The sequence below is a fragment of the Lutjanus erythropterus genome, chromosome 20 (genome assembly GCF_056507025.1).
Source record: "Lutjanus erythropterus isolate fLutEry1 chromosome 20, fLutEry1.hap2, whole genome shotgun sequence".
NCBI lineage: Eukaryota > Metazoa > Chordata > Actinopteri > Lutjaniformes > Lutjanidae > Lutjanus > Lutjanus erythropterus.
The window spans coordinates 19,656,639-19,680,349 of record NC_139336.1 but is presented as its reverse complement, the minus strand read 5'-3'; the positions used below and the strand labels follow the sequence as shown (position 1 = coordinate 19,680,349).

Sequence of the window (23,711 nt, the reverse complement as noted above, 5' to 3'; positions counted from 1 at the left end):
TCCAACAGGAAACTGCCATTATACACTCCACTTCCTCTTCCTCCACTTTCTCCATCCACTGTGACTTCAGTAAATCCGAACAAACCTTTTAAAACATCGAAGTCACGCAATAACACAAACAAACTAACCAACCTAGGCAGCAGTAGACCAGCAACTCCCGTGTACTGCAAGGTAAAATGACCTGTTTTTGGCAAGGGTGTCTGGTTGAATTGGAGACAGCGATATTTGGCTTAGATAAGGATGGTTTCCTGTTGGAAAAGGTCATCTGACAGCACAGCTGTGAAAATATTCCAAATCTGGTGTACACTTAAACTAATATTTCTTTAGGTGGCTGAAATATAAATTGTGGACCCTGTCCACAGCAGTACATTGTTTAGCCTGCAGTTCTCCAAACTGGGAAAGCAGAACTCCACCCTCTATCTACAGTAAGTAATACACTGACTATGGATAAATGTCTCATACAAGCCCACATCAAATAACCCAAACTATCTGTTTAAGCTTATAAATGTTTCTTAACATCTGAATGAATGTATGTAATATTTTCCAAGAAACTAGTTGTCAGTGTTTTTCATTTTTATCATTTTTTCAGGCGTAAGATGGGGCGTTTAGGTTCAGTTAAATCATTTATCTGGTAACTGATGGTGCCTTCTGTTGTCACTTAAACAGACAAATTTGAATGTATGTCAAGAAACTCAGTGAAATTAAAGGCAATTTCAATATGTTTTCTGTCAAGCATGTTAAAGATATGTTACGCAATACTGCAAAGTCATGCTAGAGTGAGCGCTTTAAGTACATGATTCCATTAATGGATGAGGTTGGGGGTGAACCAGCCACTGAGTGGAGATGACAAAACAGTCTTTGACCAAAACAGTCCCGAGATGTTTGTGGTTCGAGGTACAACGCTTTACAAAGAGGCAATAAAAAGGCTCACATCCTTTTTAAAAATTATTATGCTTTCTTTCACATGAAATGCCCTCTCATGATGCAAAAGCAGCTGCGGCAGGGAAAATATAAGTGAAGGTAAGTGAGGATTCATCAGCGGTAACATGAGGAGATACTGAATGCAATCGAACTGGCTTCACGGAGCTCCATCATGAACACTGTTGATGAGTTGGATTGAAAACATACAGTACACTGACAGAAGCATCTTACTTCAGGTATTTTTCTTTCCATCAATATCAAAGTGCGAGCTATAGCTTTCTCAGTTAGAAACCACCACTGTCTCTTGTCTTACAAAGAGGCCAAACCTGTCTGTTGAGGGTAAAATGGCAGCATAATGCTCATCTCCACTGGGCTGCGAGGAAGAGAGATGATCCTGGATGTGGCGGCAGGCTCAGAAGAGACCAGATCAGTCAGGTCTGAGGGACAAGTGGAGGAGACGAGAAAGTCTTTAGTCCTTACCTAGCCAGAAGCATTCAAGCCTTTAGCTTTACGATGACAGGACGCTCTGTAAATGCACAGAGGGCTGTTGCAGCTTGTTGAGGCCAGGACACAACAGTACAGGTCAGAGCAGAGCTTCATTTCTGGTTGGACACCACAGCGGCAGTCATCTAAAGACCCACAGCCATCGTAGTGTACCAGGTGGAGGCAGTGGTAAGCCTCCCTCCTCCATCTCGTCCATGCTGCATTAAGGCAGGGGCCCCACTGGGAGCTGGCCCTCCATGGGCAAGCTTGGCAGCTTCTCGAGCTGCTCTGCCCTCTGTCGCATCAATTCCAGACCAAACTCTATCCCCAGTCCCGGCATCTGCAGCTGGAGCTCCACTGCACCTTCAGCAGTAGTCGCACCGATGGCCCCTGTGCCCTCTCCTACGTCGTCCCCCTGTGGTTCATCCATGTCCTCCGTCTCCACTGAGCTGCGGTCAGGAGGCGTGTCCTCACAGCTCATGGGTGAGACCAGTTTCTGGCGGTTGGTTAATGGGACAGAGGGGACACTGGGGGCGCAGGTCGCGCAGCGATACAGAGGACTACAGGATTGGACCAAAGTAACTGCGGGGGCCTGCAGCGGCTGCAGAATTTGGGAGGCAAAATTGGTCCCAGGTGGATCAATGCATATGGTGGGGACAGTGCAGTGGCGAGAGGGGTTAAGGCGGTGAGAACGGCCTCCTGCTGGACGGTCACAGCGCCGCCCTTGTGGTAGACGCAGACAGTCTTTACAGGACTGATAGGAGGGCTTCACTTTTAAAGGGTTTCCTGTGCTAGCACTGTCCTAAATGGAGTAACATTGAAAGAGAACACAGTGTATGGTCAGTGGCATGCAGAATATTTAAAATGCTAAGTGAATAACTAAGGGTGCTCAAAACTGATCAGCCACAATTGTTATCGGTTTATATTTACTCGAAATAGTTTGATTTATGGTCTCTATAAAGACCATTCAGAAGAGGGGATCATATGATGAAGCGTCAGGACGGGATATCTGCCATAATGCCAAGTAAATATTTGCAACAAAATTATCATGTTATAAAAAATTATGCTGAAAGTCTCTAGACATTTTTGGTATCATTTAAGGGTGTGCTATTTCTTTCCTTGGTTATCTAAATCTACACAAATCTTTCTAATGCAAAGCACATGGGTACTGACCATAGCTGTATACAGAAGCGCTGGATACAGCATTGGAGGTGGCCCTCTGTTCATTCCTGTGAAAGCTGCTCAGTGGCGCATGAAGCCAACATTCGCCTATGCTTCTGTATTGTGAGACTTCCTGCAGCCAAGTGGCTAACTTCCAGTTTGGCGCTCCTGTTAAATGACTTAATTGTGCTGCTCTTCTAGACTTTCCAAATGTTACTGGACCTTATTAGGAATAGAGTTTTGTGGGGGTTGTGCCACTCAAAAATACTCAAAAATAATGCACCGTGTAAGAAATGTTTACTTAAATGGCCATTAAGGTTGTTTAAGAGAGGAAATTAGTGCAGAAATGATGTTTCTTTGTTAAAATACAAAGGCCTACACCTGTCATTACTTTCTTGTTCTTTTAATACAGCATTTTTAATAATCAGATGCTAAAATATCACAATATCCCATTAATTTTTACATAGGCAGATTTTTAAAATGTTAATTTAAAAAATCTTATCAAACTGTTATCAGTAAACTTAATTGTATTCTTCTACAACAGGTCCCAAACTACCTGGGATATAATATTTAAGTTGTTTTCTACTTACAGGAAAACTCTGCAGGGGTTGGGTTTCCCCAAAAAACAATGCACTCAAAAACTCAAAAAATAAATTAATTCTTCTCAATCATCTGCCCATATGTTCTTATTTCCTCAGTATTGGGACACTTTAACAACCCCACATATCAGTATTTGACTACTGTCTTTCTGGTGCATTTTCAAAGAGCAGGTTACAAATCATACTAATTCTAGCGTTAATGGAAATGTTTTTAAAAACAGATTAATAAATAAATCATGCTACACAATAAATAGAAGGCTATAAATAGACTCTGTGATAGGTATTAGCTGATATCGTTTCCAGTGTTAAGTGACTGACTACAAAATGATGATTTGAATGATTGGCGCACCCTTATTAATAACATTACATATGGTTCTGACATAGGAGCATTTTTAAAACGTTCCCATAGATAACAAATTTTCAAACACAAGATATAGCTTAATCACAGTTAAAAACTGTTTTCAACTCACGTCAAAAGCTGCAGGGCAGCTGCGCTTGGCAGCGAGGCGGTTGCTGTTGTTGGTGTTCAGGTTGGCGAGGCCTAATCGGCTTTCCTCCGTCCTCTCGCCCTCCTCCCCTGCCTTCTTCCCATCTGAATTTCCAGGTGTTTGAGCCAACGCTGCCATCTCAGCTTCCTCTTTCTTGGCCTCCTCCTCATCCTCTTCCTCCAAAGTGCTGAACTCGAGCCTCAGTCTCATGTCCTCTAGGGGGTCAAGGCGTCCACATGTCTGAGCTGCCGTGCCCTCGCCAGGCAGAGCTAAATGAGCCATGGGGAACCCCTCATCCTCCAACAGGGCATCCCTCTCCACGTCTTCAATCTCGATGAAAACTCTCTCCATACCCAGCAGAGGGGGACCTCGCACTGGAGTGGAGGGCTCGCTGTCTAGTGCAGAGTCTGACAAACGTCTGAAGTAATAATTATAGTTCAGAGAGTCAAGGGGCTCCATCTCCAGACCCATACCCCTGCAGGGAGATGCCCCACAGCCTCCCCAGGCTTCTTCCTCTCTGAGCACTGGTGTCTCCTCCCCACCAGTACTGTGGCCAGATGCCTGCAAATCATCTGATCCCTCCTCATCTGTTTCAGGCCTCCAGAGCTTGTTATGGCGCTGTTTGCTGTGTAAATTTAAAAGGAAAAACATATCTCTGACTTAAAGTGCATGGGCAGAATACATCTACAGTTGTTTGGGTCAGTGCGGGGGATGTTTGATAGACATAGCAACTCGAAAACATAATAATGAACAAACCCTCTAAGCATTTGTTTTGTGCAAAGTAAGGGAAAAAATATAAAAAGTCAGCATTAAGCACTCTAACGTTAGCCTATTTGGCATCATTGCTCGTATAAAGTATAAAATAAACTGGTGTAATCTGTAACACAAGACCTCACCATGGCTTCCCTACATAAAAAGCAGCTAAGTGTAATTAGTACCAGCTCCAAAGAAGAAACCTCTTGGCTGTAAATGTGACTGCAGTCAGCTGAGCTAAGTGCAACCCTGAAACCGTAGACCTGCTTACCTTGCATCCAGGATTCCCTCGTATTCTGCCAGCTGTCTCATGAAGGCAGCGTTTGGCTGAGCTATACTCCGTTTCTGCTTGACAAAGTTGTAGGCTTTCTCCAGAGACCAGCCGTACTCCTTCATTGCATAGGCAATAACAGTAGAGGCAGACCGGCTCACCCCCATCTTACAGTGCACCAGGCACTTGGAATTGTTCTTCCTATTGGACAGAAAATTAAATCATTTAAATCCCACTGTATGGACCTACTTGATGAGTTTCAGGATTCTTCTATGACCACTCCGTGTCTTAACTTTAGCTTTTCCATTTATATTTTTACTAACATCCTTTTTTTTACTCCAGGTTAACATGCGTAGACAGTTGCATAGCAACCAGACTGGTTGCACCATTTCAGTTCTCTCTCTGTATTACTGGCACAACTCACAGCTGTGTCTTGCATTTGGGTGGGAGAAAAATGTGTCCTGTGTGATCACGGCCCCAGTGCTCAGGGAGAATGCTTAATGTGATTGGCTCACATTAAGCAAACTGTGATGACTAAAGACTCCATCTTTTAATACCATTGCGCTGTGGGAGCACCGTTCTGTTGATTGTCATTCCTTGGATAACAGCCCGGTGTTACAGTTTATAATCTGTATATTTTCTCCCTCACATTCTGCATTACAATCTCATCCCATCTCTCTGGACTATTTTTACATGTGGATTCTTACTTGGCTTTGACAATGAAGTTGTAGGTGTCGTTCCAGTGGGCCAGCAGGTCAGTGGCCTCCTCATCGTACACACGGACGTTGTGATAAGAAAACAACCCTGGGAAGAAGTTGTCAATCTCTCTGGTAACATTCAGGATGTAACCAACTCTGCAACCAAACCAAAAAAATGTTAGTGTTTCCTCCACTGCTTAAGAGTTGAACTGTTAATCAACACGTGGAAATAAATCTGTTTCACATCAGCCAACCAACTCTGTGTTTTTAACAGGTTTATTTGATATAATTCTATTCTTTGCCTGCCAACACCTGAAATGTAAGATTGAAACAATGCTTTTATTAGCTTTATGGGTGTTATCACAGTGTGCAGATTCAGTTTATTGCCTGGCGTGATGCACACAGTATGGTGTGACTGCCAACATTTACATGTGAACCAACACTCTCTTTATGACTAACACCTTTCAATACAGGATACTTCTTCACACGGTGCATTTTACTTTTTGAACTTAGACCTGAGTGTCAATAATGCTTAGATTATCATGTGGCATATTGTATTTCATATTGTAAATTACATACTTCATGAATTGAGAGCTGAAATCATCCAAATCATAAATCATCCAAACATAACTAAGGTTAACAGGGGACATAAATATAACTTATTTACAGACAACAGCAACTCTCAGGTAAAATACACATTATAGCTTTTAGAGCAGCATTGGTTGACTGAGAGATTAGTTGTCTGACAGAAATATAATTGCCACCTATTTTGGCTATTAATTAGTCCTTCCTCATTTTTCATGCAAAAATCGTAAACACTGCTCTTTTCATCCTCTTAGATAAAGAGATTTCTTTTAAGAACTGGGATGGATATTTTTCGCTTTTTTCTGACATGATCTGATTTGTTGTCACCATAATAGCTTTTATGCAATCCTGTATAAGAATGAAAGACTTAGAACTAAATTAAGAAAACAGTATGTCAGTGTTAAGCTATCAGCTCACCCGCAGTCACGTAGTTCTTCCAGGTTGGAAGCGTTCCACTCAGAGCCCTGCAGAGGCAAACATACAGAATGCTTATGCTACGAATTACTGTTAAATAAATAAGTAAGTTAAATAAATTAAGTCATTTGGCTGTCAGCTTAGAGGAAAAGAGAAGAAGCTATTCTAAAGGAGCATACGGTAAAAAAGAGCTACAAAAAAAAACACAAAACATCCTCACCAAGTACACGTGGTCAAAGATAAGTGTGGCCTTGTCCATCTGACCCAGGATGAGAAGCATCTCGTTGTCGATGAACTCTTTGTACTCTTTGAGGTTACAGCTCATGTGCTGCTCCAATTCGTTACGGATCTGAGGACGAGGACAGAACACTGAACTATTTAGTGTCCATTGTGTCTTTATTGCATAATGAAGCTCAACTCCTTGGTTCTACTGACTACACAAAGTTTCACAGTGTATTTCACACAATAAGTCTAATAGTAATACTTTTGTTTTGATCTTTTTCTTCATTGAGGACAAAAATCAATACGACACAGTATTTCTGTATTATATTGATACATGGATGGCAAGTATCAATCATTTACTCTATGAATTACATCTTAAACTTTTTGGCACTAGAATAATATAAATTGCTTGTGAAGTCCACTAGATAGTCCTTATTTCTTTTTGTGTTTGTTTTTTCTGAGCAGGAATAGCAGGAATGGTAGATTTTTATGACACTGTTGGTCATTCTGCTTAAAAATCCAGTTTTGCTGCAATAAAAAAAGAAGTAAAGTGAGATGAACTGACTAGATTAATTAACCTTATCAGATAAACCAGATGTTGCCAAAGTTTTCCATTGGAGACATAATTTGCAGGTGAAAAAAAAGATAAGAAATTGCAATATACTATTAGAGCCTGGGGTCTCTGGTGATTCCCACCATTATGCAAAATGCTGTTGTGACTTTCAGTCATTTCCATGGAATGCTTGTATGCCAAACTACCTGAAAACCACTTTTTTTAATCAAGACATTTACATAATTCATTTAACACGTATTCCTAAAAACTGAGGTGTGTTTGTCTTTGGGTAAGGTGTTGATTTGTCTCATACCTCCTTTGAGGTGATGTTCTCCAGGTCTTGAAACGTCATGATGTTGCGTAGCTTGGCTTTAATGAGACACTCTGTTCTCTCTCGTTCCGTCGGCCTGCACAGAATGAGTCAATACGTAAGCGCTGCCGTCTGAATGAAAATTAGCATAACACTGTAACATGTTCCCACAGCTGAAAACAAAGGACGGTAACAAAAGGACAACAGCTGGTGTTTAACACAGTGAAATCTATTCCATGACTGAGAACGTAAACACACCAGGCATGTTAGAACTCTGTTTGGCCATGTGACAGTGATGCTGCTGGTGTGTGTTGTGAATACCTAAAAACATCACAGCCTGGTTTTCCTACATGTTACATTACGCTTTAAGTATGTTACAGGAAGCAGCCTGTAGAGTCTCACCGGTCGACAAACATGGTGGGTGAGTCGGCCCGGGTGGTCTCCAGGTCCGTCATAGCGTTCCACTCATTGACGCAGCTTTGCTCTGAGGTGATGCAGCTCTCGTAAAAAGCCATCCATGTGAGAGCAATGCCTCCTGGGAAGTAGTTGAACCGGCGCGACACCTCGCATGCCTTGTGGAGGACCTGCAGGGCAGACCTGCAGACACACAGAGCAAAGAAGCCTTTACTATCAAAAAGATGGATGAGAGGTGGCGGGAGCAGGGTCAGAAGTGGACTTGTTAATCGGTAGTTCTGATAAATGACCAGCAGGTGGCTCTATGTGGCCAGAGCAAGACAGTTACAAGTCTTTGAACTAACTGTGGTGACAGTAGTGGAGAGAGGCCCTAATAGTCCAGAAGAGTCTTCACAGTGATGATCATAGTGAAAAATTATACCTGAATGTTCTGTAGTTGTTCACCAAACCAAGAAAATAAACATTTTCATCGTTTTAAATTGCTGGATGTATATGGGATAAAGAGAACTCACACAAGGACAGAGGAATTGTCTGCACCATTAAAGCTCTCCAATGATGGACAGCTAGTCTAAAGACATTTATTATGTTGTAATCAACATATTCATGAAGTCCCAAATTTCTGCTACAAAGAAATCATAATAGCCTCCTTCCCAACAGGTGTAGCTGCTCAGTAATTCAAGCACCTATAAAGAGGGGGTGGGGACTGTATTTAAAGTCAGGATTAGGAACTTGGAATTTGGAGGGAACCCTGAATAGAGCTGCTCCCCCATTGCACTGAAAGTAGCCAGTTGAGGTGGGAGAGCTGGAAAACATTGCAGAGGAGACAGATATGATGCTCAGTCTGTTCCCACCACAACACAACCCCCAGGACATAGATGGACAACTATCAGAACACCGTTGTGTATAAAGTACAGGAGTACCTTCCCGACTAAGACAGGTAATACAGCGAACGTATTTTATCACTTCAGCTGGTTCCATCCTTTGGAGGACATAACATGTCATCAGTCACAAGCCACATGATTGATAAAACTTCACTGTCAAGATACACTTTTCAGCTATATCGCCCAGGCCTATTTATAGGTATGTTTCTTCAGAAAAATGTTAACATTAGGCTAATAAGCACTAACCCTCGAGGATGAACAAAGGCTAAAGTTATTTATAGAGCTGTACTAAATAGTACAAAGATTTGAAGATTTGTTTGTAATGCCGACATTCAAATTCAAAATCAAGAATTGATATGTATTTATTCTGTTTATACCCTATATTTCTGCAGTTGCAGATAAAGATTAATCTATACTTATATCACTAGTATTAGACTATTTGTAGAATTAGATTCCAGGGGTAGCTGCGTAGGATTGCTTGTGTGATCCAAACATTTCCAGTAACTCCAGAGGAGAGCTGCAACGATTAGTCAGTGGAAATAAAATTAGACACCAGCTATTTTGATATGTTTCAGAACTTTTCCTATGCTGCTTGTGGTACACAAAGGGAGACACCATAAATAACCTTTATGTTGATCAAACTGACCTGATCAAACCTCAACAGAAGATTTGAGTGTAAAAAAGACATCTGCTTCAGCCCTAGTTACGCATTACCTTTTTGCAGCACTGCTACTTGATCTCATAATTGAGTTAACTAGGCTAATGTCAGTATTCAGCATACTACATCTTCACACTGAACACAGGCATAAAGCGGTATCTATATGGGTATATGGGCAATACAGAAGTCAAATGAACTTGAACAACATGCCTTGAGGTACACATACTCTAGAAGTAAACTGTTTGGCTCTACCTAATGTAAGGTCTAAGACAACATTTATCCAACATGGTCAATGTGTTTTCTTCCATGTACACACACCATAAACACAACACAACACACCAGTAATCCCAGCTAAACATTAAGGACCCACTCACCACATGGCCTGCACAGATACAGGCTTGAAGACATGTGACCGCCCTGCTGTGTTCACACTGAAGCCTCTGGTGAGGAAGAGGAAGAGGAGGAGAGGGAAGATCAGTTTGAGCGTGGATGGCGATGAAGAGTGATCTGGGGGACGTAAACACAGACTGGACACGGCTCGTTCATGGGACTATTCAGGACACCGAGCAGTGGAACATTCCTCCAGCGTACAGAGACAGAGACAATGTTAACAGGTCAGCAAGAACGGCTCTGACACACATAGAAAAATGAATGTAATCCACTCCTCTGCCACTGGGGGGCAGTAAAACCTAAAACGCAGAGAACAACCAACACACAGCTGAATATGAGCAGGGAGGACAGGATTGATGGATGGATGGATCCCAAATAGGGAAATTATTCTGTTATAGTCGCAGGTTATCCAGTACATGCAGTAATATACCTAAATAAGTTAAGTAAATATAACTAAATAAAAAATAAACACAACAAATAAAATAAATTAACATAGTATAAACTGGAAGGAAAACCTCAACATCCATTATAGCTATATCTACAGAATAAAAATTCTGAATAATATACTAGAAAACATGACAATAATACTTAAATATGAAATATAAACATAGAATAACAGTTATTAAATACTAATTATTCCATCTTGTATGAAAGGACAGGCTGAAACTTACCCGTCTCCATCTAAATGTATGTTGGTATCACTCCACAGTGGAAGCACCATCCCAATAGAGCAATCTTTACTGTGGATCACAAAGATTTAAGAGCAACATTTTAACAAATCTAATAATCAGATTAAATTGCACTCGTTGTTGAGCTACAGAGAGATGAATTACCTGTCCTTGTCTGTGAAGTCCATTCCCAGGACGATGTTTTCCTCTGTATCTTGATGGCCGTTGGTGTAGATAACGACCATGTAGCGCACCCGCTCTGACCAGCCGCTCTCTAACCGGACAGCCTGGAACAAAAGGAGAGAATGCAACAATCATTCATTTAGGAAGAAAATTTCCACTATTGACTGTTGTTGTTACGTAATTAATGTACAGAAACATACGTGACTGCACGTTAATCCAAAAACTAAAAAAATCAGTAACAAAATCAACACTTGTATCGTCTGTAGATATTGAATAGAATTAAGGGGCTGGTTGCTTAAAGCACTTTGAGTTAAGATTTTCCTTAAGTCTGCGTTAAGGTTTCCTTAAAAATAAAATTCACTGCAGAAAAAAAATTAGGTTTCCTTATATTGGTCTTATACTTAAGAAATCCCTTAAAGTTAAACTGTTTCACAAAAGGCCTTACCAACCAAAATTAGGAAAAAAACTTAAGGTATCTCCAACTCTATCTTAACCTCTATGAGGCCAAGTTTATATGGATAAAATGTATGGAATACATTCTGTGTAAAACTGATTTTTCTTTTAACACATGGTTATTAAACCTGTTTCATGTTAACTAGCTAGCCTGTAATCCTACCTAAAGTTACTGTGGGAGTATATCTATAGCTTTAAATACTTAAATGCATGATGAAATAAACAATAAATAAATAACTTGTTAAAAGAAGAGATCATCTTTATTATGAATGACTTCTGTACAGAGAGTTTTTTTTTTACTGTCAGCCATATTAGCTAACAGTTAGTCTACCTTAATGATTTCGTCAAGTAAGCTGTACGTTAACTTCAAGTTATTCTAACCAGTTTTGTTGGATTACTTCCTGCAATTAGTTGTATATATTTTTTGGTCAGAACAGACAGGTAATTTTTTGGGCCTCCTGAATGGAAGAGATAACAGGTATTGCAAGCAAACAAACAGCCTTCATGCAGGAAAAACTTTTAAGGGACTCCTTACCTTTGGTAAACCCCTCAGCTCAGGAGAAATTAAGACTGAAGTGTTATACTTAAGGCGAAACATTAAGGTATTTTGGCCCAAGGATAATACATAAAACCTACTATATACTGAAATACACAATATCTAAAACCTACGATTCAAATATCTACAACAGTGTGATGAAGTGTGTGTGTTAGCACTGACCAGCTTAATGCGATCTTCAGAGCGGAGGATCTTAAACATGACCTGCAGGTGTTGAGGTAAATCGCCTGAAAGTGAAATACACATTGAGACTGATCAGGATTGAGGTTGAGAAAAGGATTTCCTGCCACCAAAGCATTGGCAAAACCAAAAGGCATCGCGGTAAATAACTAAAAATGCCTTTAATGTGCTGAGAATAAACATACACAGAAAATAATGCACAAATAATGAACACAGATACAATTTCAGTTTCAACAGAATTCAGTTCAAATAGCTTTATTGGCATGAACAACAAGGAAAGGTCTTACTGGAATATCTTACAAAAAAACTAAAGGTCAGCTACAGACCGATCATTCAGCTTCTTCTATTGTTCATTCATTGTTGGTTCTCTGTTTCAGCGGGTGGAAATATGTGTACAGATTTCCCTCAATGAAGACAAATCTGAACCCCGCTGCTGTCCAGCTGTGCTAAGCTAAGACGATGCTAGTGAGTAACACCAGAGTCACACGCAAACTGATGTCTCACTGGTCCCACATTTGTCCTCGAATGGCTTCAGACTCAACATGAATGTCAGATTAAAAACTTGTGAACAGTGAGTGTCTATAAAAGAACCCCATTGATGGATGTTAGAACACTTACAGAACATTGTTATTTTTAGATTGTGCCACATTTTAACATCACTTTGATGTGCAGCAGCAGCAGGAGGAGGATTGTAAAATAACACAAAATCTGTTGGAACCAGTGTTGGTCAGAATCTTTACTCAATAAAAGTAATAATATGATGCTGTAAAAATACTCTGTGACAAAAGTCCAGCACTGAAAATGTTATTTAAGTAAAATGTACTATTATATATTAGATTATTATGACTCAGTAGTAGTAGAAGTATTTTATTTACTGTTGTAGTTGGTTGAGGTGGAGCTAATTTTCAAATATTCTGAGTAGGACTGCACCTAAATTTAATTATGGATTCATCTCCTGATTATTAATCAAGTGATTGTTTGCTTTGAAAAAAATTCTCACAATTACCCAGAGCCCGAAACGACACGTTCACTGTGGTTGTTTTGTCAAACCAACAGTCAGATTACTGACTAATCTATTGATCATTTTATTGATTAATTAATTTGTTGTTTGATCCATTAAATGTCAGAAAATGGTGATTTTTTTTTTGTCCAAAAGCCAAAGATATTCAATTTAATGTCAAAGAGGACTAAAGAAACTAGACTTTGAACACTTTTTCTTTTCTTAAAAATTACACAAAACTATTAATCAATTATCAAAATAGTTGGATATTAATTTAATAGTTGAAAAATAATTAACTAATTGTCTAATAGTCAGCTCTATAGTCCAAATCTTAAAATTATTAAAATTTTAATTAATGTTCCTTTCTGAACAGCTTCTGTTGTTGTTTCAAGACTAATTATAGTTAAAAAAAATTATAGAGATTGTAATATTTGCTGTTTGCTGTTTTTATATATATTTTGTAAATGATTGTAATGCTTGTTTCATTCTCACAGCTTTGTTTAAACTTAGATTATCATCCTCTCATCTGGTGCCCAGTATTCAAATATCTAAAAAACAGATACAGTCTGTATATTTCTTTGAATTAACTTTAAGCAAACTGCCTGAGACTTGATCTTGTTTGAAATGATTTTTGCCGTTTTGCTCCTCCAGTTCAGCTGCAGGTCAGTTCAGGTCAGACCCGACTACGAAACTGTTCCTAACACAGTTTAGAATAAACACAGACAAACCCACAGAGAGAAAAGCCTCCTCAGCAAATACAATTTTTCCTTTTGTCTGGAGCTTGTTTGTGCAGAGAACATGGGCAAAAAAAGAACAAGAAACAAAGCTTCTTCTGTATGTGTGTGTGTGAATGTTTGTTCCTACCTGCATGTTTGTGGTGGGTTGGGGTCTTTGGTCCTTGTGCACTGCCACCCTGCTGGAGGAAGAGGGCAGCTCCTTTGACCATGAAGAAGCTCTCACTGAGGCTGGAAAAAGAAAAAGTAGAAAATAAATTAATCAATTCATCAAAGAAGTGCTTCTGCACAGTGCAGTGCAGTACTCCAGCTGCACACTGCTTTACCCCTTCATACCAGGTTTTACCAGTTTAACCATAACTCCTTCATTCTAACCCCATAATAACACACAAGTGAGGCAAGGAAAACATCAACTTAAGCCTAAATTGTGGAGCATCCAATTTCACCAAATCATATTATTCTATTGTTTCCACTGTCTTCCCAAAGAAGAATGTTTGGTCTCAACATCATCATCATCATCTTCCCACAACCAATTAGTTTGACCTTTTTTTTTTAAACCACCTTAAACAACACACATAACTCCACTCATCCATGCATGCCTTACATTGCTGACCCCTTCCATAACTCCATCTTATTTTTGCTTTAAACTGAAAACTAAACACACAAGACACAACCTCACACAAGACTGGACACTTAAATTGAAGTCAGAATGCTACACATATGCCACTATTTCAAAATAAAACTACAAAAAAAGCCATCTGGGAGTTTTTTCCCATATGTAAAGGTACTAGTCCCTCATTACCCTTCCAAATATTTGTTCCAACATATTAGAAGAAAACTATGGTCCCACTCATTACGATGTATTTGATCTTTTTTCCAACATCTTAAAAAGAGAAGCCACTACGTTTTACACTTTTCACATCTTAGAAAAATTTGCAGGGGGTTTGGGTGGGTTAGTTTTACATGGTGGGATTATTTAGGCTCTTTTTCTCCATTAAAGAGTTTACTTTGTTATTTCTGTTCTTACATTTTTCACTTACTGACTGAATATACTGTAATCAGTATGTGACCTGCTTAAAAAAACAAGCACAAATTTGCAACGGCTGCGACCACGTATGCATCTATGTGTTCACACATTCACACACTTGACCTCCATGGCAAACTTCAGGCATTTTAAGGCAGAAAATTTGTGGTCGTGGTTACGTCTGTGTGCGTCTTTCTACAAAGTTATGCACCTTTTTACAACAGCCACTCCCATTACCACGCCAATTTAGTCAACTGACATGAACACAAACGAACACCTTCACACACACTTAATCTTAATCTCACTTAATTTTTTGTAACTTTGTGATATATTCAATCACCTGACGTGCCCTACTTTCTCCATGGCGTTGCAAACAAGTCATCATGTCAAAACTGGAGTTGAAATCACGCTTTAAATCACATAGCGCGACCAAGAATTGTGCTGAACCGTTGAGAGACAGGAACATGAAATGGCTGCAGTCAGGATACTGTATGTACAGTGAGCAGCCAGCTGTAGGGTGCATACTTATTAAGTCCTCACTGGTTCATTGAGCAGGACAGGAGGCTCATCAGAGACTGAAAGTCAGCAGAGTCCTGATGCAGTGACTTTTACAGCTCTGTGTTTTTACAGCATGATTTACAGACTCTGCTTGATTGAATACTGGCTGAGCTGTGGTGAATCGAGCGTTACACCATGACTACCCGCATGTGCTCGGGCTCTCAAACTTCTCTGTCCTGTCGAGTCCGAGTTGGACGCAGTGTCTCTGGGTCATGACTTTGTTATGGAGGCAGCAGCAAGCAGGAGGAGAGCTTTAGCATCTTTTCTCACACAGAACAGACTGCAGCTTTGTTTAACCTCTCAACCAGCCAACACATACACACACACACACACACAAGCCTGGTATGACTGAGTGGGACCATCACAAAGCCTTTTGTTTCAGCTCCACTGCTATGTGGTATCATTATTCCTCTTCAAATTTAAGTAGAAGCATGGATGGATTACCGAACAGGCCTACTGGGCACAGGCTCAGGGGCCCAAGGTGACTGAGGGCCTCTCTGCCAGAGCATCTGTCTGAAGTGACTGTTAACATTTCTTTACTAGAGTCAATCACACACCATTACAGAGACAAAAAACATTTACAAGGTGACTCAAAGAGAAATACATCTACCACAAAGAGACAAGAAACAACTGCGATGAGACACAAAACAATCATAAAGGACACAAAACTACCAACAATGGAGAAACAATAACTACGAAGTAACACGACACTACCATAAAGAGAGACAAGGGGACACAAAACAACTATGACCTACACAAAACTATCATAAAGAGACAGGACACAAAATACTAAAGCAGAGAAAAAACACAAGGGTCACAAAATGACCTCAAAGAGAGATATAGAGACACAAAACTCCCATAAAGACAGACAAAGCAACTATATAGGGACAATACTACTATAAAGAGACACAAAACAACTATGAAGTACACAAAACTCACATAAAAGAGACACAGAACAGCTATGAAGGACACAAAACTACCATAGAGAAAAACAACTACAAAAAGACACAAACTACCATAAAAAGAGGCAAAACAACTACAAAGGGATACAAATTTTAAGTGTGCACCTAAAAGGGAGGGGTGGTCTGTGCCCAGCAGCCCGTTGTCTTAATCCATCCATGAGCAGAGGCCATATGATTTAGAGACAACGCTTGATAATAACTGAAATACCTGAAATAATAAGTCTCCTTAAACAAATTTGTGCAACGATTGAGGAAGGTTTGTTGATTTCACAGCAAAAACTTTACAAAAGTCTTAAAAAAAAAAGAAAAAAAAAAGACAAAAGTCTTTACAAAGCCAAGGCAAGTCTTTTTCTTATGGAAAAAAATTACTGAAATATAAAATAAATCATTACTTTTGCAACATGAAAGAATAATTAACAAACTTGGAACTTATCAGAATTAAGCATTAACTGTCTAATATCAAATCTTCTATCAACTGTCTGTCTGTGCCGCTGTGAGAACTTACATGCGACAGATCTCCCTCTGAGTCAGAGCAGCTTTCTCCACAATGTGAGGCAGCACAGTGAACACGGCTTTGTGTGAAGGTTTCACAACCAGATGCATCCTGCGAGTTGGTAGTGGTATACGTACAGCCTTCTTAGAAAAAAACTCTCCGGTTTAGTTTCCTCTAACATCCTTCATCCATCTTCTACACCTGCGTATTCCTGTCCACGGTCAGGGGACTGCAGCCACTTATTTCACTTTCTTCTCGATGTTGTCCTGCTCTGGCAAGTTGTTCCTCTCTTCCTCGTGCAGCTTTCTTTCCATCTCAGCCCTGAAGTCTCCCCGACTGTGCTGCCCTGTCCTCCCAGTCTCTGCTCCCTATCTCCTCTTCACAGAGGCAATCGGCTCTCCCTATGCAACACTCTGCCACAATACCATCATTCATGCAGGCACTGGGAGGCGGTGGAAATGTTACTTGGCGTCAATCTCAAGTCTGACATGCAGAATCCTAAATTAAGACTCCATGCTGATGAATTACTGAGCCACAAAAAGACATGTTACTCATTTAGACATGACAAGACTGTTTCGGCTGTGAATGACCCACCCACACACACACACAGACACACACACACAGTGAGGACAAAGACAGAGTCTGTGCCAAAGCTTTGCTCACACAAATCATGACTTCTTGTGACGTCGGGTTGATCAAAGAAAAGCCTTGTGACGGGGCAGGAACAACAGATTTTGTTCTCTCTGTTATGTAACTGAGTAGAGGAAACATTTAAGTTTTTTTCACCTTGACAACAGTGAGAAATGAAGCACCACGAGAGAAAATAAACTGCAATCTGATACTGAAGGAGAGCTACATTCACTTACATCACTGAATCATCACCAAAGGACAAGACAAGGCAGCTCAGCGCCTGCCAGAATAGTTTTTAGCACAGTTGTAATCAAGTCAGCGTGCTTCTTTGATAGTCTAATTCACTGCACACTGTCCTAGCCAAACTCGTGTGCTGTTCAAACTCTTGTTCCAATTATAGAACCATTACATCCATCATATAGTCACTTGTGCAACAAGCATTTGGCAGAAGCACGACCTGTATGCCAACAGGCTGAGATTCAAATGTATGCTGATGATACCCTGGTTTATGTACATGCAACAACCAAAGAGCAAGCTGCACATAAGCTCCTGGCTGTTATGACCCACGTTACACAGGTGCTTAATAACTCCTGTCTGGTCTTCACTGATGATAAGGGCCCGCATCCACATATCATTTTTTTTCTAAATGCCCTTTTTTCAGTTGTTCCCAATGAGGAAAGAGCATCTGCGGCCACCTAGAGAAAAGGCACTGCGCCTGTCATCTTTTTCCCGATTGCTCTGCTTTTTTTGTGCAGCTGCTTCGAGCATTTTGAGTTAAAAAGCTTGGAACTTTTAAGAAAAGCGCTGGTGTCATATCTATTGCTTTTTTCCAGGCAACCAATCACATATTAGAGGAGGACTTGTCACCCTGGTAACAAAGAAAACTGAGCATTTTCCTTGATTTTTTTTATATGTGCCGGAGAGCCAAGACTCAATTCGTGTGTGTGCAGGAGCCCAGAGGGAAAGATGCTTTTAAAAGTGTGTGTTCAGCTCTCAGTGCTTTTGAAGCTTCTTATATTCATCTGTGGTTTAAAGTTTAGTTTCTCTCCAGTGTCGCTGTTTGGTCTCTGAGGTATCCGCTGTATTTCACTGTTTTAGAATAGGAGTTGTGTCAAGTCACTGCTGGTGAAAATCTAACATTCCTGATTTTGCTGCTTCATAAGAAAAGCTTTTAGATGACAAAATATCAAGGGACCTTTATTGTGAAGAATTTACAGGAAATGGCATGGCAGCGTTCTACAGTCACTTGACTTAAGACAAGCCTGCATCAAGACACACCTTTAAGCGGGCAACTCAGACGCGTCAGCCGAGTCAAACCAGGGCAGCAAATCTTCCAGTTGGTGCTCAAAGTGAAAAACCGTCAAACAAATAGATATGAATAGATGATAAAAACCAAGGGGCAATGCTACACTGTGCAACAATGGCGGTCACAGGAACTTCCACAATATATTGTTTTGCAGTGTTTTTTTTTTTTTTAATTTTTTTAATAGCATAACCGCTTCCTCTCAGCACTTCAACTTCACAACTTTCTCTCATATTATAAAGGCAGCAACACTATATGTCAATGCCATGATCATGTCACATTTGCCATACAGTCTGTGACTTACTGGGCTCAAACCTCCTTCATGTGAATCGCCTGCAGTTAATGTGTTCTTATGAAGTGTGCTCTGCTATATGTATATTATCGCTGTTCCTGTTTTAATGTTTTTATGTGTCCTTATGGCGGTCAAAGAACTACAGTTGAAAATTAGCCAAGATGGCTAAACTGGCCATTTACATAAATGTTTATTACTGTGCAGCATCCCTGTAACATTAAATCATAGAATAATAAAAAAAAAAAAAGAAATAAAATCGGTAATATATACAGTGTAATCATCCAACACCTATTAACTGATAATCTAATCTAATCCAACTAATATAATCTTTTCAAGTCATCTGTGCTGTTTACTTACAGCTTTTCCATCCAATAATATTTTATTTCATGTTGCATTTTCTAAAACAGTCTCACAAAGTGTTTTACAAGGAAGTAGCAGTGTTCTGTTTCTGGGTTAACACAGTACATGGTATCAAATCAGTGCACAGAGCTGCAGATCAAAGATGCCACATTTTAGGAGGTAACGGAAACATTGTCTGATATTAATATCGATATCCGAACAACCAAAGAAAAGACTATATCATTTGACGTCTAGTTAGTACCATCTCAAATACAGTCATGGACTAAAAATAACAGCTTGAGACATGACTGTGTGCTTTTATTCCCCCTTGTTGCGACTACAGAGTGGGCTCATCCGGGGTCAGATGGCCCACTGACCACAAAAACACACTCCTGTCAGAAATACAAAACATCTGAAAATCTAGAATCTAGAAATCTAGAAATTTTCAAATGAATACCCTTTTTTTTAAAAAAAAAAAGAAACAGATCTTACCTCTGATTATTTTTCCGGTCATCATCACTCCCAAAATCCTGAAAGACAGAAACAAGACGGAGAATGTAAAGACTGTATCAGTATTGCAGTTGTGTAACAGCAGTGTTTGTCCTTCAGTGTCAAACGAATGTCAAGGATTTTAAACTTTCCAGGGATGACTGTCCATAAAAAACACACACCTTCATGAATGTAATATTTAGAGCTGCAGAACTAAACAGAACAAGAGATTTGTTCCGATATATTCTTGTTGTACTTATTCTGTTTTAACTTGAACTCTCAACATCATTGTAAATGAGAGCATTCCCTCAATGATTCCTTGAGATTAAATAAAGGCTGAATGAATGAATGGGACTGAGACTGGATTAGTGAACACAGACGACTGCACTGTGCACATGTAACTGCTGTTTGGGTCATCTGGAGGCCAACATCGACTAAAAACAAGATACTCAAGCATTACTGTGGCACAAAAAGATTTGTGTCTGACACATTCAGGGATGGACTGAACCTTGATATGGTTATGTTTAATCTTTAAGATATGGGGAGGGAAGAGTAGTGCCAATGGATTTTGAGGACCATGAAGCTGGACTAAAGCGTGCCAGCGCCAACTGCTGGCCCCCTCTCGTCACTGCTGTGATCTCATGTGCTATGAGCGCACTATAGAGCCATCAGTTGTATCATTAGGACACCTAAGTCCAGCAAAAACTCACTCAAACATAACACTCATCCATTGTTCATTTCTGCTGGCTGACTTTTACAGAACGGTCAGCTGTGATGCAGAAAGTGATAAAAAAAAAAAACCCAAGTTATCGTCAGAGGAAGAATGTCACTGCTTATGTTTTTCACTCAGCCTACTTCAGAGCACATAATCCACTTTCCTCAAACGAGAAACTGGAGCACTAACCGTGATGTTATGATTTCACTGGGATGTCTAATCTGGCAGTGCTCCATATTCAAATCTTTGACTTTGTTTGCTGCTAAGATTTCATTTTGCAAATGGGATTTAATGTGTCTGCTTCACAGCTTCAGACTCCACAAAGTCAGTGTTACTGTTCATTGTCAGCAGCTGAACTTTTCTAAGGCTAGAAATTTATCCTGATGTAAAATATTGAAAACAGACTGATAGGGACGAACTGATACGTTGAATTTTACAATATAACCGTAAGGCGTGTCTCAATACCGTACCAGGCAATGGTGATATCTACTGTGATATTACATGGTTGTTGTTTTTTTTAATCTTATTGTATAAAAGGACTACTACTGACTGCTGCATAGTTTTTTCAGCAGAACATATTGCAGATTGTTGTTATTTGTTAGCTTTATAGGCAGTGTTTTATGTGTATTTGATCATTTTTCCAATTCCAATTTAATATACACACATATATATATATATTTAAAATTATAATTATAAAAGCTTACTGTTTCAGTGGCCTGACATCACTGTGGCCAATAAAGTTTAATGTTAAACTCTAAAATATCCTGCCTCCATTAGATATCTCTGTCACAAGTGTTAATCAATTTTGAGGAACTTGCAAAAAATGTTTCTGTTTCTGTATACATTGTGTATTCTGTATATTATATTCTATATAAACTATATTGCCTGATATATCCATATCACATTTTTTCACTTCCTCAGTATCTGCCCCCAAAATCCAATATTGATCAGGTCCTGATTTTAAGATATTTTAACTGTTTGAGCAGAGGGGATTTAGGAGAGTCAAGCTGAATGAAAAAAAAAAAGATAATTAATGCAACACTGGTTTATTAAAACAACAAGCTACTTCTAATCTTGCATTACAAAGGTGCATTGTTTTTTGGGCTTTTGTACACAATGTTTCTTCTCCAATTGTGACAACTAAGGTGCAATGATTTATACATTTAAATTTCTAACTTTACAGGTTACACATATGAAAAGTCAACGTCCGGTCCCTTAGGACTTTACTTTTTCCCAAATCTGGCTGGACTAAAAGACTGATTGAACAGGCCAGGTACAGGGTACCCCAGTGACATCACTCATTAAGTGTTTTTCTCTGATTTCCGCAAGTTCTTCAACACTTGACTGAACTATCCTGGGCGACGCACTCAGCATAAAATCGAAAATTTGGTGCCATTCCCCTTTAAAGTCTCCTCCCCAATACCGAGGCTGCATTACTACAAAATAAAAGCCCAATAAGAAGGAGGGAGGACAACCTGAGTGCAACGCAGCAAATGTTTGTGCAGCAGCAAAATGAGCACTTTGTTCTGACAGCTAAAGCCAGCAGCCTCCCCCTCCCCCGCTGCAGGATTTTGTTTACAAATCCGCTGCCACAGCAGCCACAAACAACTCTCTGCTGCTAACAATGCAACAATATATCAAGTTTATAACAGACGCAGCGGTGAGGGAAGAAAGGTTATAGCCCTTCATGCAGGGATATTAAACAGACTGTACTGACAGGAGCTCGTGGAAGCGCATTCACGGCGTTTCCTCACCCCGCGCACACAAAGACCAAACCCCGGCTTTTCCACCTACCTCCCCCGCACTGCTGTTGGTCGTGCTGGCCGAGGATGCTGCACTGGGGGTAGGAGAGCGCTGCAGAGTCACCAGAGCCATGGTCGGTGGGCTGCAGCCTTGGAGGGCAGCAGAGGAGGAGAGGAGGAGGGAGGGGAGGAGGATGTGGGAAGATGCGCGGCTGAGATTGTCTCTGTCACCGGGGAGAAAATGCCTAGTCAGACTCTCATCCAGCAGCAGCAGCACCTGACTCCAGAGCCCCGCCGACGGTGCTCCCTTTCGGTCCTGCTCCGAGCGTCCTCCGCGGTGACCGGAGTCCTCATGAGCGGGAAGTCAGGAGAGGTTTCCTCCGTTTGTACCGAGCCGGAGGAGCAGCAGAGCCCGAGATTTCATCCCTGGTGCGCAGACAGACAAACAAAACACGGTGCAGGTTGCAAGCGGGGCAGAAATGACATGCAGCTTTGCCGGATGCCTCTGATTGGCTGGCCTAGTTCGCGTGCGCGCTGTCATTGGGCCAATGTTGTCAAGGTGACTGGCCAGACTAGGAACTCCCAAATACAAATGTGGATGAAATAATGTTCTGCCCCTGTTATGAAACGTATCAAGGTTGACATAATGTACAGCAAAGACTAACTAATACTATTATCATAATTTATTAATCACCTCATTATGTAATCTAAAATGGTTTGGTTTATACAGAGTAACATCAGAAAACGGATAAAAAATCAAGAAAAAAAATGCCCGTCAATCTCCTCGATTCCGTTCTGATGTCACCAAATGTCTTATTTGGTCCTAAAATCAAAGTTATTCAATGAACTATAATGTTAATGGACAGTTAAATCAAAATAAAAAAAACCAAACATATTTTTTCTCTTGCTTGTGGTGCTATTTAACCATGTAGATAGTTTAAACAATGCAGTGTGTATGATTTATGGGGATTTATTGGCAGAATATGGCAGATATAAAATATATAACCATTATGTTTTTACTACTTTAGAATGAGCTGTTTAAATATAAAGAGGGCATGGGTCCTTTTTCACAGAGGCCATGTTGAATCGCCATGTTTTTACAGTAGTCGGACAAACCAAACACTGGCTCTAGATATGGCCTTTCGCATTTTTTAGTTTCGCAGCCACCGTGGGTTCTCATACACACTTGGAAGGGGAGGGTGAGGCGAGCGGTATTCAGCCGGTTGCAGTCTACAACCTCATCAATGAATGTCACTAAATCCTACACACTGATCTTGAAAAGTGAGTTGGTGACATATCGGCTGTAGAGATCCTTGTCAAACTAGATGACACTAGGGGTCCTCAAAGTACTGAAAAAAAAATCCAGAGACCTTGTCGTGAGCAGTTTCGCGTCAGAACTCTTTTCTTTATATTGTGATATGCTGCAGTTGGCATGTAGTTTGGTAGACAGAAAGTAGTTCCTACATGAAACTGTTCACAACAAACTGTGGATTATCTTCAGTAACTGGGTCAGGATATCTGGAAAGAAACATTGCTGTTGAGTTTTTCAAATGTATTTTGGCAGTTTGGGCACCACAAGCCGGGTGCCA

At 40.2% G+C, this 23,711-nt stretch overlaps 1 protein-coding gene across 1 annotated transcript; it reads right to left on the bottom strand.

The window, feature by feature from the left end:
• Window positions 1-721: 721 nt before the first annotated feature.
• Window positions 722-22,675, bottom strand: ssh1b (slingshot protein phosphatase 1b). Its single transcript, XM_084746108.1, has 15 exons — window positions 22,175-22,675; window positions 19,669-19,706; window positions 13,706-13,806; window positions 11,824-11,888; window positions 10,635-10,756; window positions 10,473-10,541; window positions 9,786-9,851; window positions 7,861-8,055; window positions 7,462-7,555; window positions 6,594-6,722; window positions 6,377-6,423; window positions 5,384-5,530; window positions 4,677-4,877; window positions 3,635-4,277; window positions 722-2,206 (listed from the first exon to the last, which is right to left on the bottom strand). The coding sequence occupies exons 1-15, from the start codon at window positions 22,253-22,255 to the stop codon at window positions 1,628-1,630; spliced, it is 2,577 nt and encodes an 858-aa protein (XP_084602234.1). The 5' UTR covers window positions 22,256-22,675; the 3' UTR covers window positions 722-1,627.
• Between the last annotated feature and the right edge of the window lie 1,036 nt (window positions 22,676-23,711).